The sequence below is a fragment of the Ailuropoda melanoleuca genome, chromosome 13 (assembly GCF_002007445.2).
Source record: "Ailuropoda melanoleuca isolate Jingjing chromosome 13, ASM200744v2, whole genome shotgun sequence".
Classification (NCBI taxonomy): Eukaryota; Metazoa; Chordata; class Mammalia; order Carnivora; family Ursidae; genus Ailuropoda; species Ailuropoda melanoleuca.
Window position 1 is genome coordinate 40,348,972 of NC_048230.1, and position 16,480 is coordinate 40,365,451.

Here is a 16,480-nt window from a genome sequence, read left to right on the forward strand (position 1 = left end):
GACAGGGCTACAGACAGACAGATGCTCGCACAGGCTCAGGGACAGAGGCCCAGCCTCAGAGCTTGGGCTGGGGGTTAATAAACACTTCCAGGCAGCCCGGGGCACCCGGCTATCAGGCTATCAGGCATGCCCCCACCCACAGCTCTCACCCCACCCCAGCAGAGGTGGGGCTGCTCCTCCACCACCACTATGGGGCAGCCAGGGGCATTCACCCCAGACAACTGGTACAAGGTACATTTTAAAAGTGGCCACCACCCAGTCGGCTCCCCAGATGACAACCTCATGGTCCCACTGCCTGATCTTCCTGGCTGGCTCAGTGTCATCCTGTCTGTGGCTCTGGGATCCTCCAAAGAGTTTCGGACCAGCGCCAGAGGGGCTGGGACGCCCCCTGTACCCCTCGCCCCAGGACCCCCAGCATTAGCCTCCAGGTGCTGCTGACCCTAGGGTCTGGCTGAGCCCCCTGGGAACCACTGTACTGGGGTTTTTCTGCCTGCCTCTCCTCACTCAGTCCCCCAGAGGTGGCCCCTGGTGGAGTCAGATGGGGTGGTGGACCGTGGTGCCAGCTTATCGGCCTCTTCCTTAAGTGCCAGGGAGGCCATCCTGGTAGCTGCCTTCTCCTGCAGTGCCCCCCTATTTCCAGGCCCTCCCTCCACTGTCCCACCTCAAAGAATCCTACAGCTCGAGAGAGGCACTCCCTGGAACCATTACAGTGTTGGTGGGGGGTGGGCTGGATGAATAGCAAAGGGGAGGGATGCAGCTGTGCTGGCTTTAGAGCACGGGGACATCCTGGCAGGCCCAGCTGGGGGTAGAAAACAGAGAAGATGTAAGGATGGATCCCTCCAGCTAGAGAGGGCAGGGGAAGAACTGAGACTGGCCATAGGCCCCAGTGGGACAAAAGAGGCTGAAGTCCCTTTTGCCTGCGTCTCATGGACAAATCACTGAACATGGTCCTAGAGAGGGGACAGGAGTCACCCATCCTGGCAGGGGTGGGGAGGGCACCAGGGGGCCTTGAGAAAAAGTAGCAACAGGGAAGCAGAGTGTCTCCAAAGTTCGGCTCCTGGCTGCTGATTGTGAGCTGGAGCCAGAGACGGAAGGCCAGGCCCAGAGGCCACGCAGCCCCTGCCCCTGCCCTTCCTCCATGTTATTGCTGGGTGACAATTTTCTTTGAACCACTACTAGCAGGCCTGCAATCTACTGTCCTCAGAAAGGGGCCATTGTTTAAAGGACCGCAGGATCCAGGAGCCAGCCCTGAACGCCAGCCTCTCATCTCCAACCGGAGAGCTCACTTCCTTATCTTTGAGATTGGACAAGTGATGGCAATGCCCAGGAAAGCCAAGATGGGAGGCAGGAGATTTCAGCCCTCAGCCCACTGGCCTGCCTCCCCGAAGACTCTGGGCCCTTTCCTGGGAGGTGGTAGTCATTGGAGGTAGGGGGCCCAGGGGGAAAAGATGTCTAGACTCCAGCCCTGGGAGCAGAAGCAGCCAGGGGAGCACCCCCCCCACACACCAACCTGGACAGGGGAGAGGGATGCAGACCCCAGCTGCCGATGGCAGGAGGCAAAAGGCGGCCAGGCTGAGATTTGCAACAGTTGAGCTTTGTCTCCTGTCTGCAGAAGCTCTCCTGGAAATAAATGAGCGCCATAGGAGTCTCTCACACGCCCCAGAGATTAAGGGTAACTGATTCACTGCAAGAAAAACAAGAGCTGAATTCCTGGCGTGACTGTCTAATGCCAAATCAAATCAGCCCCCGGCTCCCCAGATTGGGGCTGACATGCAGCCGGCAGGAACAGCCTGGCCTTGGAGGTGCTCCTAGTCAGACGGCCGTGACTCTGAACCCCAAGACCAAAGCACAGGAGAATGGACAGAGACAAAGACCGGGTTTTAAATACGTGAGAAAGACAAGAGTCATTTAGAAGGCCAGGACGGGACAGAGCCTTCGTGGAGAACTGCACTGTCCCACACGGCAGCCACAAGATTTCAGCCACTGGATTTCAAAGACTCAGTGTGAAAAAAAGATGTGCAATATCTCATCAATAATTTTTTATCTTGATTAAAGCCACAAGATTTTGGATATACTGTGTTAAATGAAATGTACTTTCAAAAATCAGTTTCATCTGTTGCTTTTTACTTTTTTAAAATGTGGCTACTAGAAAACTTAAAATTACACATGTGGTTTGCATTTGTGGCTCACATTAAGTTGACCTTTGAGCAACGTGGGGGTTAGAGATGCCGTCCCCCTCCCAACCCCCGTGCAGTTGAAAATCTCTGTATAACTTTTGACTCCCCCAAAACTTAACTACTACCAGCCTACTGTTGACCGGAAGCCTTACTGGTAACAGAAATGGTCGATCAATACACCTTTTGTGTGAGAGACGTATTATATACTGTATTCCCACAATGAAGAAAGCTAGAGAAAAGATGTCTTTAAGAAAATCGTAAGGAAGAGAAAATATATTTACAGTACTGGACTGTATTTATATAAAAAAAAAAGCGCCCCATATAAGTGGACCTGCGCAGTACAAACCCATGCTTTTCAAGGGTTAACTGACAACTGTGCCAAACAGCCGTGGCCTAGAAGCTGGACAGGACAACAACTTTCGGCCTTCCCAGACCTCGTCCTGCCACATCTCCTCCTTTTGAACCAGGCAGGAAGCCCAGGACTGGCTCCCTGTCCCGCCCCCAGGGCCTCCCCTCCCCTGGCACTTGCTTCCTCCTCTGTGGAGTGAGAGGTTGAGGCCCACTGGCCCGGGGTCTCCCCCCAGAACCGTGCCAGCTAGGACTTCAAGTAGCAGCTTCTCACATCCCTTAGCCTGGAGCTGGCAGGCAGGCCGACGCGGGCCACTCACAGCTCATGGGTGGGAGGCCAGAGCGGGCGAGCTGATCAGAACTGAAAGCCGCCAAGCAACCAGCTCCAAGGCCGCTGTGCACGCATGCAGCTAGGCAACGGGGTAGCAGCTTGAATAGTGTGCCAGGGCTTAAGCTACCCGTTCTCTCCTTCAGCTCTTGGGGCTCCTGCAGGGGACATTCTTCTCCCTGCTGAAGCAGATGGTGACGATCCCTGACTTTGCCCCGGAAGCCATAACCTGCCAAGCTCCCATATGTTCCTCGATCAGGACAAGCTTTGCCATCTCAGGAAATTACCCTCTGTTTGTACAAAAGCTCTGCCACCAGACCCTTGGAGCCAAGCTGGCTGATAACCTCTCCTGCCTCATACTTGCTTGGCCCGCCGAGGAGCAAAGGTGCCTCCGCCAGCTGGGCCTAGAGAAGACGAGGGCCGGTGAGGAGGGGAGCTAGCACTGAGTCTCCCTCTGTGTGCAGGCGCCAAGGGAGGCAGAGCTGAGGCCCCAGGAATCTACAGAGTGCTCTGGGGGAGGCTCTCTTGGCTGTGAGTGTGCCCAATGAGCCTGCTAAAAACGATGCTGAAGGTCCGGCTGGAGAGAAGCAGAAGGTGACTATCACTTGCCCAACTAGAGCAGAACAGGCAGGAAAAGGAGCTGGTTATTCCTTTTGGGCCTTTTACAGGGAGAGTCTAGAGGAAGCAATTCAAACCTACCAACCAACCCACCCTACCTGTCGGGAGATCAGGGTCCCCCATACTAGATGACAAGACAGAGGATAAGGGGTGACCTCAGGAGTCCTCAAGTCCCAAGTCTGCCTCAGAGGACAAGGCCAAAGCTGTTCCCCTCTAGGACTGCCTCCCTTTCCCTAGCCTTGGGCCACGGCGGCAGGCCTAGTCCAGGCGTGGGACCGGTGCCGGGACAGCTACGTCTCTGGACCACAGCATAGCCTGTCGTTGCGTGAGCAAGCCCTACATTCCCGGTCTGCAGCTGCCCATGCTCTCAGGAGCTGCTGGGCCTCCAGCTCTCCCCAGGTGCCCAAGGGCTCCAGGCCCTCCTGTGAAGTTCAGGTCTGCCGGTGGTGACCAGGCAATTGTGGGGCTCTGGAGCTCAGCAGCGGGAGTCACCCTGGCCGCACCAAAGCGGCACTGGCTAACCTGCACTGAGCCCCGGTCACCGGTCTGAAGAAGGGAAAGGTTTATAAAACAAAACAGAAAGAATAACAGTCTCCGTAGCTGAGAAGCAACCCTTCCTAATTAGCCTTTGCGGCCAGGAAATTGGAAGCACACAGGGCAGCTCAGTGCACTCGCTTGTTGTCCTGGTGACGCTGCTTAGACCGAGCGAGGAGCGGGGCCTGGCTAGAGGCTCGCGGCAGAACAAGGCCGTGGGGGCGCACTGAGGGAAGGGGGAAGGGCAGGTGTCAGTGGAAGGGGCCCCACCAACTCCCCGCACAGCAGCCCCGCCTCTGGGACCCTGGGCTCCCGCTGTCCCCGGAGAGAGCTGCTCACTGCAGGGCTACAGTCAGGAGAAGAGAGTTTCCTAGCTCAGTCCTAGCCAGGCAGGGGCTCCTCCCGCGAGGCCCCAGGTCCCAGCCAGGACAGCGTGCAGGCTACAGGCGCCGTCCAGGCGGGGCGGGGCGGGGGGGGGGAATTCCTATTTGTCAAGTGCCTCTTGGGTACTAAGTAAGCCCTTCGCACATTTTCCTTCTCAGTCAGAGAAGCAGATGCCCTTCTTTTCCAGGTGAGGACCCCCACGCCCTCTCCATTCCACAGACGAGCCAGAGCTGACGAACATCACAGCTTTGGGGGACCGGTCACCTGCCTGTTAACTGCACTGCCTCTTGCCAGAAGACCCCTGGGAAAAGTTCAGCCGAATAGAAGGGATGTGGTTCTTTTCCAAGTGTGAGGAGTCACTGAATCACAGACTGAGCAGGAGGACACATACTGCAGTTAGTGGAGGTGAAGAAACCATCTGCCGAAAATGGGGACTACGGAGAAGCCAGGGTCCCCCCCCCCCAACGCCATGAAAATCCCCGCAGAGGGTATGGCCGAGGGCATGGCAGGGCCCTGTCCGCTCGGCGTTTCCCGTAGGGCTTGGTACCAGCACAGAGCAGCTCATCAGACTGACGGGCTGTCACAATCCTGCCCCAAAGCAAAAATAAAAACCAAACCTTAGAACCTGAGATCACAGTCCCTTAACAGCTCAGCAAGGTCAGACAAAAGGTTCTCACGAGTACTCCATCAGTATTCGTTCATCTGAGATCACATTTCATCTAACTTATATCAACTAATAACACGGCGAACACTGCAGAACTGCCCTGCACGGGGGGGGGGGGGGGNGGGAGGGTTGCGGCGGCGGGGGGCTTGCTTGCCACTCGTGCAGTCCCGCCCGCGCCCCGCCTCTGACATGCTGCAGACCAACAGGCTAGATTCTTCCAGCTGGTGCTGTCAGGATGCAGGCAGCGTCCAATCTGTCTCTCTGCTTTGGAACATCAATAAATTTTACAGCTAAACCTGGTTTCTGTCTCTTCTGTAGCAACAACTGTCTTAAAAATAAAATTAGAACCAACACATATTTTTGCTATCTTTGGGTGTTTTCCTAGACCTCTGAAGGGTCCAAGCTTGTGAAGGCTGTGGACAGCAACATGCTGTTCAGAAGTCTGCGATCGGCTAGCTCTGGGTATTAACAATGCCAGGTGTGCAAGACCAGCACTGCCACAGCAGTGACGGCAGCCAGGCAGAGTGCAGCCCCTACCCCCGCAGTCCCCGAATCAAGTGTCCCTCTAGAGGGGGTGAGGCCAAGGCCTCAGTGGGAGGAGAGATCAGGATGGTCTCCAGCCACAGTACGGGCAGGGGCGCACTGCCACCACAGGCTGTCACCTCCTGGCCATGGTGAAAGGCTCAGGTTGCCACCAGAGAAAGCCTGGCAGTATTTCATTTCCAACAGGGGAATCCAAGAATTCTCATTGCTTAAAGTAAAACTAGAGAGTGCCTTGAAACAATGCAGACAGGGAGGAGAAAGCACCCAGGAAACTGAGCAGTCAGGGCCCCTCCAGCCCCGGCTGCCTCAACGCTCTGTTTTTCCAAACAGAACCAACAGAGTTAGAGGCCACAAACTTGGCCAAATTATGTCTTACAATCTGATGCTCAGCGTTACCTCCTGGTAACGAAAGTTAGCTTTTCACCACTCATGTTTCCGCAAGTCAAGCCCACCACCACTCAACAGCCAGTAAGAACCAGTAGCACAGCCACAGTGAGGCCCAACCCGACGCAAGCTTCTCCTCCTCTCTGGATCTGGGGAGACAGAGGCCTCTCGCAGGGTCCAAGCCTCCTGAGCAACCACAGCTCATCCTGGGGAGGAATGGGAGCCCCAACTGCCAGAACGAGCAGGGGAAGAAATGCAGGTACCCACATCCACCCCTTACACCTCGAGACCTCACTCTTGTTCCCTGGGAAGGACGGACTGTGTGGCTGCTGGTCTCGGTCTGTGAATCTAGCCAGCAAAATGTGCTGGCCCAAGGAGCGGCCCGGGGCTCGGACTCTGAACTGAGTGCCGTGAGAGATGCTTCCTGGCCTGAGGACACCATGGGGTCCTGCTTTTGGCACAGTCTCCCATGACAGCCTGTTTAATGTCCAGGGATCCTACGTGAAGGGATGTGCAAGCTAACCAGAGACCTTGGCCCTGCCAGGGCTGTCTTCTTATGTAAACACGTGCTCTTAATACTAACCATGTCTTGTTATGGCCTCACTGGCTGACCACAGCCTCTACTACTCAGAGCAGCTGCCAGAGACACCAGGAGGAAGGGAATTTCTAGTGTGGCCACAAGAAAGGAAAAGCTTAGAAAAGGTCAATCAGAATGACTGACTCCGGATTCCGCCTCCCCAGTGATGCCAGCACTCACAAGAGAGCAGGAGGGGTGGGAATGGCTGTGAGCAAGACAAAGGGACGTCTTCCCAGATGAGGGCAAGAGGGGACACTGGCTCAAGCTGGAGGGCTGCCCCCCTGGAGGCCTGCAGTGGGGGGCCCGGCCCAGCTGTGGCTGCAGCCGGTGGGCACAAGGAATGGGGCGAGGGAAGCACAGAACCTAGCTCACAGCCTGCTGCTGCCAAGCTGGGGAGCCGAAAGGAGGACGAGGAAAAGCATAAAGACCCCCAGGGCTCCCTCAGCCCATGAGGGACACAGTCCTAAGCCTTCGGGACCAAAATCCAAGACCTCATGCTCAGGTCATCTGTGTTGTATCTTCAGAGGGCGGGAGGATAAACCCTGACGTGTATGGCACAGACGATAAAACAAAATCTGGGGGCACCTGGATGGCTCAGTTGGTTAAGCGTCTGCCTTTGGTTCAGGACATGATCCCAGGGTCCCGGGATCGAGCTTCGCATTGGGCTCCCTGCTCAGAGGGGAGCCTGCTTCTCCCTCTCCCTGCACTGCTCCCCCTGCTCGTGCACTGTCTCTCTCAAATAAATAAAATCTTCTGAAAAATAAATAAAATAGAAATAAAATCAGCTTCCTAAGGCTCTTTGACACAAAGCAAATCCTCAGGGGGAGAGAGATTACAATCTGAGCCTCTGGAGTCCTCGAAAACATTCAATTCTAACAAAGAAGACTGATTTTGTCTTCCTGTCTTCTAACTTCTGGCAAGCCCCCTGCAGTTCCCTGGGAAAACAAGAGGCACTGCTGTACCCACCATGGGTCCAGCTTGAAACAATGCTCTCAGGTCTTTAACCACGCAGCCTTCCCTTCAAGCTGCTCTCATCAGCTCCAGGTGTGTGCCACACTTCAGGAAAGCGCATTTCCATCTCCAAAGGGATACAGAGGTTTCAGATACATCTCATGTATAAATCACTTTTATTCCTTGCTTTCCTTCACTGCTTTTGGGACTTCTATTATCGATGCTATGACAGAAATAGAAAAAGGTTCACTAAGGGAAAAACTTAAAAAGGAAATCGGGGGAGGGGCACCTGGGTGGCTCAGAGGGTGAAGCGTTTGCCTTCAGCTCAGGTCATGGTCTCCAGGTCCTGGGATCCAGCCCCACATCAGGCTCCCAGCTCAGCAGGGAGTCCGCTTCTCCCTCTCCCCCTTGCTTGTGCTCTCTCTCTCTCTTATGAATAAAATCTTAAAAAAAAAAAAAAAGAAAGGGAAATTGGGGGCGCCTGGCTGGCTCAGTCTATAGAGCACATGACTCTTGATCTCGGGGGCATGATTTTGAGTCCCACGTTAGGTGAAGAGCTTACTTAAAAAAAAAAAAAAAGGAAATTGATTTAAATATAACCTATGGCATCTAAAAATTTCAGATTTAGAAAGTGCCTCTAACACTCCCTTAACTGGCCTCAGACACACCCGAGCTGCCAGAAGTCAGGGGACACCTGACAGGACAAGATCGAGCGACAAGGCCCCCAGGAGGGCACTGGGATCAGATGTGAGTGAGAGCATGTAAAAAATGGGCAGAGTCTCCAGCATCTTTGCCTTTTAATATAAGATTTGTTTTCATCATTTCTGAGTGTAACACATTTCTTCTAAAAATAGAGCTCTTTGCTTGTTCTGAAACTGAACTTCCACTTGGAGGTGACAGGGCATAAGGCTGACTGTAGTTGTGGGGCGACGCTGCCAGTGTTTCCTGGTCAGACTCGTCACGGGACTCTGGGTGCTCACGGCGAGGAGGAGTCCATTTCAAATCCACGGTACTGAAGAAACATGACAGAAAGTTCCGAGCTCCCATCCATGCCTGGCGTGGACCCACCCGAGCATAGCTCCCACAGGCCACGGGGCCAGATGGCAGCAGGCCTTCCCCCAGGAGGTGCGGACAGAAGGACCCTGCACACATCCACCCGAAGACGGCAGGGCCCCGTTCTAGCACACCGGTAAGAATGGCAAGTGCACAAACACACAAGACACAGCGACGCGGGGCTGAGGGTGTTACTCTCCTGCCCTGGGCCAATGCAGACCTGGATTTAATATCATGGAACTTGCTGGGGTTCTCACAACACAGACGAAGAGTGAGAATCTCCCCTTGCCCCCAAGAAGAGCCTGGTTAGCTCCTGAACCCAAAGATGCCCTTGATGTATCCAGTGAGGCCACTCTTGGTCTTCTGCTCCAGCTTGTCCTCAAGAGGTGGGAAAGCCACGTGGTTGAGGGCCAGGTCAAAGAACAAAGGCTTGCAAGGGATGGGCTGGAATCCAGGCGGGAAGTGTACGAGGTTGGCCTGCTTGGTGACGAGGGAAGGGTCCAGGCAGAATGTCTCAAATCGTTCGACCAGAGGCTGGGAGTCAAACCAAAGGGAGGAACCCAGGAGTTAATCACAGACCACCAGTGGAACATTCACTACGTGCTGAGCACCCAGTTCGGAGCCTATAAGGGCTATCTCGCTTGACCCCCACAAATCTACCACGAGGGCGCTGTCACGTCCCCATCTCATAGCTGAGAGTCACTGAAACCTAGAGAGGGTGAGAGAGGCATGGGCCGGGACTGGGGCAGGAGTACGGGCTGTCCAAGGCCGAGTTCCTAGCCAGCTGCGCTGCACAGCGCGTGTTCCTAAGCTCCTTATCCGGGACCATCTAGCTGACACGAACAAACCTTATACAAGGAGCTCGGAGGTCTCTGAGTAAAAGAAGCAAGGCAAGTAGGGTGTTTACTTAGAAATGAAGGGCTCTCTGTTCTACAACTGAGCACACATTTCTAATGAGTTATGAATTCTACTCTTTATTCCTCAAAAGCCACAACCCAGACATACCTTGTTGTCCTTGACTTGGGAGGAAGTCTCCGTTTGGTGGGAGTCACTTGCATCTGAAAGATGCCATAGGGATTCAGTAAGAACAGGGACTTAACATGCACCAGTCACAAACGACACCTGTCACATGTATGGGTTCTAAATCCCAAAAGGAAAAGTAACAACACGTGGGGAAGTTAGTGCTTTCCTTCCTGGGCTGAAGTCTGCTTAGCAGTGCAGACAAACACGATAAACCCCAGAAGCAATGTAGTCAGGCCAGTGGCGCCCCCCCCCGATCACACGAAAAATACTGTTAGGGAGATGGGACCGCGTAACTGGTTCTCTAAATTCTTTCACACAGGGGCACCCGGGTGGCTCAGTTGGTCAAGCATCTGCCTTCGGCTCAGGTCATGATCCCGGAGTCCCAGATCAAACCCCGCATCGGGCTCTCTGCTCAGTGGGGAGCTTACTTCTCCCTCTACCCCTCTCTCTGCTTGTGCTCGTTCTCTCGGTCTCTCTCTCTCAAATAAATAATCTTAAAAATCAGTAAATAAATGAATTCTTCCACACAGTTTGATGCCTTCATGTGACAGAATGGCAGAAAAAAATAAAAATCTTACAGATTAACCAGAACGGGAGTGTAGGGGGTGGGAGAGAGGAGGGATAGCAGCGAAGGAAATTCGGGAACACAGTCAGCAAAGAACAGGCACGGGGCTCACCCAGGATTGCTGCCGCCTGCAGAGAACACTTTTCTGACCTCACTTGCGTGATGAGCTCTTGCACGTCGGGCAGGTCCTGTAACAATTCAGAAAACATACTCACGAGCTAGAGCCGAGCCAGACAAGTGCGTCAAACTAACCTGAGCTAAGCAATCCCACTGGTATTTTCATAGGATTTTAGACTTTATAAACGGTTTACCCTATTAAAAAAACAACAACAAAAAAACCCCGCTAGCTTGGGGCACCTGGCTATCTCTGTGGATAGAGCGGGTGACTCTTAATCTCAGGGTTATGAGGTCAAGCCCCACGGTGGGCGTGGAGCCTACTGAGAAAAACAAAGCACTAACTCTGTTTCAGACAGAGAAAGCGATGCCTTGGCTTAAGTAATAATGCCTGGAGGGGCGCCTGGGTGGCACAGCGGTTAGGTTAAGCGTCTGCCTTCGGCTCAGGGCGTGATCCCGGCGTTATGGGATCGAGCCCCACATCAGGCTCTTCAGCTATGAGCCTGCTTCTTCCTCTCCCACTCCCCCTGCTTGTGTTCCCTCTCTCGCTGGCTGTCTCTATCTCTGTCGAATAAATAAATAAAAATCTTAAAAAAAAAAAATAATGCCTGGAGACAGCAGTGAGGATAACTATTAGTGAGTAAGTGTAACACACGCTACATGCACGATGGGCAAGGCACCTNGCACGATGGGCCAGGCATTCTGAGCCATTCACACAGCTGCTAATTACATTTTCGTAATAATCCTGAATTAATATGTACTCTGTTTTAGAGGAGGAGACTGAAGCACAAAGAGGCCCTGTGGCCGGCTGCAGTCTCTCGCCTAGCAAAATCCGGAAAGATCTGAACCCCTCCCACCTCTTCCTGCCTCCTGGGATAACCATCCACACTGTCTACCTCAACATCCTGGGGCCAAGGACACCCCATCATTACGCTGCCGCCATGCTGGTCACACACCCCCTCACCCACTCCTTCCCATCTCCACCTTCACTGAAGGACCGCCTCCTTCCCACAGGCGACTCTGTGGCTCAACAGAACCATATGCTCTCTGAAGGCAGAAGCCTGGTATTCACTCCAGAACCCAGTGCTGTTCTAAGGGATCAGGCGAACGTCCAGAGAGCAGCGGCTCCCGCGCCGGCCTGACCAGGGCGATCCCGGGTTGCCTTTCTAAACGGTCTCTACTAATAAATCTGCCTGGATTCCTCGGACCAGCTGGTGCTTCGATCCCTACATCATCACAGCAGGCCACAGCTTAAAAAGCCAGCTGTCATTCAACAAGCAGTAAAATGAACCAAGCCACCAGGTACTTTCGATCAGCAGGCCTGGAGTAGGGCCTGGGAGTCTGCATTTCTAGCAAGTTCCCAAATGCTGCCGGTGCAGGCACACTTTGTGCGGCAAGGCTTCATCAGTGGTTCTCAACCTGGCTGCGCAGTCCAATCACCGAGGGGCTTAACAAAATCCCAGTGCGCACCCCAGACCCCATAGGGATTAGAACCAGAATCTCGGGGGGTGGGACTCAGTCATCTTTTAAAAATCTTCCCAGGTGACTAGAACACGCAGCTGAATCTGAGACCTGTACTTCAGGTTTATTTTAACCAGAGGAAAGGCTTTCCTTCTTAGTCCCCGAGTCCATCTCAGGCCTGGAGTGCTCAGGGCTGCACGGCACCCGCAGCTGGCCAGGGAGGACGGGCCTGAGGAGGCCTTGCTGCACAGCTTCCCTGGGCTTGCGGGCAAGGAGCAGAGGCGCACCTTTAAGCTGTTCCTGAAGGCCCCGGCGTCAGAATTTACTTCGTTTGCATACTTCAGGACTCGGTCATACAGGACAAGGGCTTCGCTCCACTTCTTCACCAACACGTAGGACTGAGCAATGAAAAAACACCTGGCGGGGAAGCGAAAGAGCCAGAGTATTCTAGAGCAACAGTTACCCAAGATCAAGGCCTTCTTTGAAGTTCAGGCTCAATTTTAAATTTGGAAAGAGGCTTCTTAACCTCAGGATCATGCAGGAAGACCCCAACGTTCGCCATGCCACAGCCTGCCAGGCTACCCTCCAGTCTTCCTGCACTGGGCAGGTCCCACACTGTAAATACCCACTGTCTTCTACTTACTGTCTCTGTGGCTCCCAAAGGCACATGGTGGAAGACGGGACAGGCACGAAGGAGGAACGAGGCCTGGCCCAAATATGAATCCCACTGCCCACAAGTGCAGCCAGCTCGCTCATGCCTGCTCACCTTTCTCAAAAACCAAACCCGAGAATCCTCTTCCTAATGGAACTATTCCACTGGGGTCAACAGAGCCTGAGGGCTGCTGGTCCCTGACAGGACATAGGCCAGGAGGAGGGTTAACAAGAACGAAGACAGAGCATGCCGGACAGTCAGAGAGCGCTGGGGTGTGAGGGCCAGGGGGTGGGGGGTGGGCAATTACACACCTGGCTCTATTGTGCCATTCTGTGCACACCCTTCTCTTGGTCCACACTGCCCACCTCCAAGTTACAAAGACCACAATTCATTTCAAAACAAAAACAAAAAACAGAGGCTTAGCTTTCTCCTAATTCAGTTCAGTTCTACTCTGGTTCTGTTAACTAACACCTTCTCCTACACTCGTTCCTTTTCCACCGGGAGGAAGGAGGGAAGAGGAGGGAGAAGACCTTTAACGTGTGCTCCCTCACCTCCTCCGCCCTGTCCAAAGAGCAAATGAGGTAGACCGGAAACTCCCAGCCAGTACCTTTAATAAAGACTTCCCTTGAACATGCTGGGCTGACTGTTCTGACCATCAGCAAGGTAACCATACAGTCAACGACCCAATCTTCTGGAGTCTGGTCCATGCTCCCAAGGCTTACAGAGCCAGTGGGCAGCACAAGAGAGCCCCATCCGCCTCATGGGACTTTACCTGTAAGCCTTAAACACCAGCGTCTTGAGGCCTATCTCTTTCTGGAAGGCTCGGTCCTCCTCTAAGCCAGGAAGCTGGAGCAATTCCACCAGATTCTGCATAAGAGATGTAACAAGAAAACTCATGAAGAGCAGGCTTCAGACTGGGTTTTTGACAGGAGACCTTGTAAAAACACACACAGGCAAAAAGAGAGCCCAGGCCAGAAATATCAGGAAGGTCTGTGAGGAGTGGCTTGGCAGCAGCCACACCTGCTGTCACTGCCACCCCCTCTCTGCTACTGAAAGCCTATTTGTCCCTTACGACTCCGCTCACACCTCACCTCCTTCCAAGACTTCTCAGACCAGGTCAGCTACCAGGGAATCTCTTGGTCTGATCTTTCATTTCAGAGTGGCCCTCCGTTTGGCCTCTCCCATAGATGCCATGGTGTGCACATGTCTCTCAATCTTACTCACTGACCAACTCCCAGTGGGCCAAGACAGCGTGGCCTCAGGTCTCAGGAAGTCCCACAGCACATGGGAGAGGATCTGGCATAGGTGAAGCGCTCAGGGAACACCCGAGGGCTTGCTGGCCTCCACACATCAACACGTCGTGCGTTGGGGCTCCCACGCTGCTGAGCAAAAACACTGCCTCTCCTCCCGAGCCACTACCAGCGGCTGCTGCTCACAGCCCCTTCGCTACGTAAAGCTAAGTCATTCCGTATCCAACACATGCAAAGGACAGGCTGTGGCTTCCCCAGTCCTCGAGGGTCACCTGCAGAATGATGTCATACAGCCGGATGAGGTCCTGGGGCCGTGGGGAGCGCTTGCTGTCGTCTTCCGGCTGCTGCTGCAGCGCTTTCTGCAGCCCCTTAGCCATGTTCTCGTTCCGCCTGATGGCCGTTGACAGCTTGATGTAAGTCAGGTAGCTGGAATGTACCACACGTCAGCTCAGGTTATGCTCAGGGAAGCTGGAGTTCTGAGAAGAGCACTGGACCACAAGTTGGGACTGACCTAGGGGAAGGGCGTGGGGGCGAGGGCGTGTCACTCAGCAGGGCCATTTGACCTGGGCCTCAAGCTCGAGGGGCCCTCAATTCTGGCTGCTATTAGGTGGCAGATCTGCAGGGGGCCGGTATGAGACCTTATGATGAAATCTGATTTTAGTTGGAATTATATCTTCTGTTTCTGTCTTGAAGAGCCACAAAGCTACTGACTTCAGAGGTCACTGTTAGTCCTTGAGATGATGCATGAATGGCAAGCCCGTTCCTGGAACAAGGATCGGTTAACTGGCTGGCCCACACTACAAGGATACCGAGCTTGCACAACAGCTGCTCCTACTCATCCGCTGACCTTCTCGTCTCAGAAGGTACTAGGGGACGGTCTCTTTGGATGGTTACGCGTACTGAACACCTGCATATACCGGAGACTATGCCTGCTTATTTTAACCGTACCACCTGGAAAGTCTCTTTTAATATCTGGGGATAAAAATACAGTAACGACTGAAAAGTCTGTTTAAAAAGCATTTGGGGGGACAGTATTTAGGGCTCTAGATCTCCATCCTACTCTGATAGAAGACTGGAGGCATCCTTGGGAGAAGATACAGCCTGGGGACACCCATACATGCACGATGAACACCGGGGATTCAGAGACTGTCAAGTCCTAGGTGCTGGCCCCCTAGCCTTCTCCCACACGGCTTCTAGAACAAGAGCTGCTGGTACATTCTGGGGATCTGACCCACCCAAGAAAGTGCACTCCAAAATTTTGGAGTCAGGGTCCTGGGAGAAGAGCAGAACCAGAACACCTCCAGAGAAGCCCACAGCTGATGAGCCCCACGCAGCCAGTGCAGAGTTCCCACCACATAAGCCATATTCTTTAACAGGAGTAGATGTCGATGAATCACCAGTTAAAAAAACATCTAACAAGACCAGAGAGACCAAAACCGGGGGGTGGGTGTGGAAGCAACTTGAAGAATCAGACTTTGCAAGAAGAAAATTTCAGAAAACTATTATTAATAACCTCAGAGAGGGAAGACTTTCTGGTCATAAGCTTAGAATGAGAAACTATTTTACAAAATCAATATTCAGGGGCACATGGGTGGCTCAGTCAGTTAAGTATCTGCCTTTGGCTCAGGTCATGATTCCAGGGTACTGGGATCAAGCCCCACATCAGGCTCCCTGCTCAGCGGGGAGTCTGCTTCTCCCTCTGCCCCTCCACCCACCCCTGCTTGCACTGTCTTTCTCTAATAAAATCTAAAAAAAATAAATAAATCAATATTCAAAGAACACGCACAAGCCCTTAGAAATTAAAATGGTACATGAAGTGAGAAGGCCTATAAGGAAGTCAGCTGCGAGGTCAGGAAGAATCAGGGTGGAGAGTGGGAGCGCAGGAGAAACGAGGGCTATCCTGGGAAGTGGTACGAAACACCTAAATCCAAAAATCAGTAAGTAGCGACACACACGTCATTTGGACACATAGAGGTAAATACCAAAAATATTTGTTTAAAGAATTAAAAGGGGCTGCTTCTGAGAAATGGGAGAGAAAGGTCAAGAAATGGATTTTCCTAAAGCTTTTCAGGAAAAGAAGATTCTCCAAGTATTATTCAGAGTGGCAGAGGAATGCAGATACCTCTTTAAAAAGTTTTATTAAAATACAAGAGCTACCTGATTCCTGTTATCAAAGCTGGGCTCTAGTTCTTTTATTTATTTTTTTGTTAAGATTTTTTTTTTTTTTTAAAGATTTATTTATTTGACAGAGAGAGCAGAAGCAGGCAGAGGGGCAGGCAAAGGAAGATGGAGATGCGGGCTCCCCACTGAGCAGGGGATCGACGTGAGGCTTGATCCCAGGTTCCTGGGATCATGACCTGAGCCAAAGACAGTTACCCAACCGACTGAGCCACCCAGGCACCCAAAGATTGTTTATTTACTTATCTGACAGAGGGAGTGAGCAAGCGAGGGAGCAAAAGCAGGTGGAGTAGCAGGCTGATGCGGGACTCGATCCCAGGACCCTGGGATCATGATCTGAGCCAAAGGCAGATACTTAACTGACTGAGCCACCCAGGCACCCCTGGGCTAGTTCCTAACTGAAATCCACGATCCTGATGCCAGCTAGATGTGATGGTGGGAGGATGGATCTGAGGGCGTGGGGGCATCACAATCTGAAAGTTTTCTGAGCCCTGTTACAGCTCTCAGAGTCTTTTCAAGGTTAGGAAGTGGGATCAATTCCTGATTCTAACTCTCTGTGGCTGTTAACTACAAACACGTCCCTTAATCTCCTGGGCCTCGGCTTTCTCACAGGACTGCTGAATATAAGACGTCAAACAGTCGTTGTTGTTTGATACCCCTCGGACTCATCTGGCAC

General features: G+C 52.9%; 1 protein-coding gene across 2 annotated transcripts in view; it reads right to left on the bottom strand.

Moving 5' to 3' along the window:
* Positions 1 to 8,288: 8,288 nt before the first annotated feature.
* The window catches only part of SRP68 (signal recognition particle 68), a 31,385-nt gene continuing 23,193 nt past the window's right edge, over positions 8,289 to 16,480 (bottom strand). For both annotated transcript variants that reach the window (XM_034640274.1, XM_019800350.2), the window contains 6 exons: positions 13,899 to 14,052; positions 13,149 to 13,243; positions 12,012 to 12,141; positions 10,262 to 10,337; positions 9,567 to 9,619; positions 8,289 to 9,095 (listed from right to left, as the gene is read on the bottom strand). In XM_034640274.1, coding sequence (XP_034496165.1) covers positions 8,868 to 9,095; positions 9,567 to 9,619; positions 10,262 to 10,337; positions 12,012 to 12,141; positions 13,149 to 13,243; positions 13,899 to 14,052 — 736 coding nt within the window. In that variant the 3' untranslated portion in view covers positions 8,289 to 8,867. The remainder of the gene's footprint in view (positions 9,096 to 9,566; positions 9,620 to 10,261; positions 10,338 to 12,011; positions 12,142 to 13,148; positions 13,244 to 13,898; positions 14,053 to 16,480) is intronic.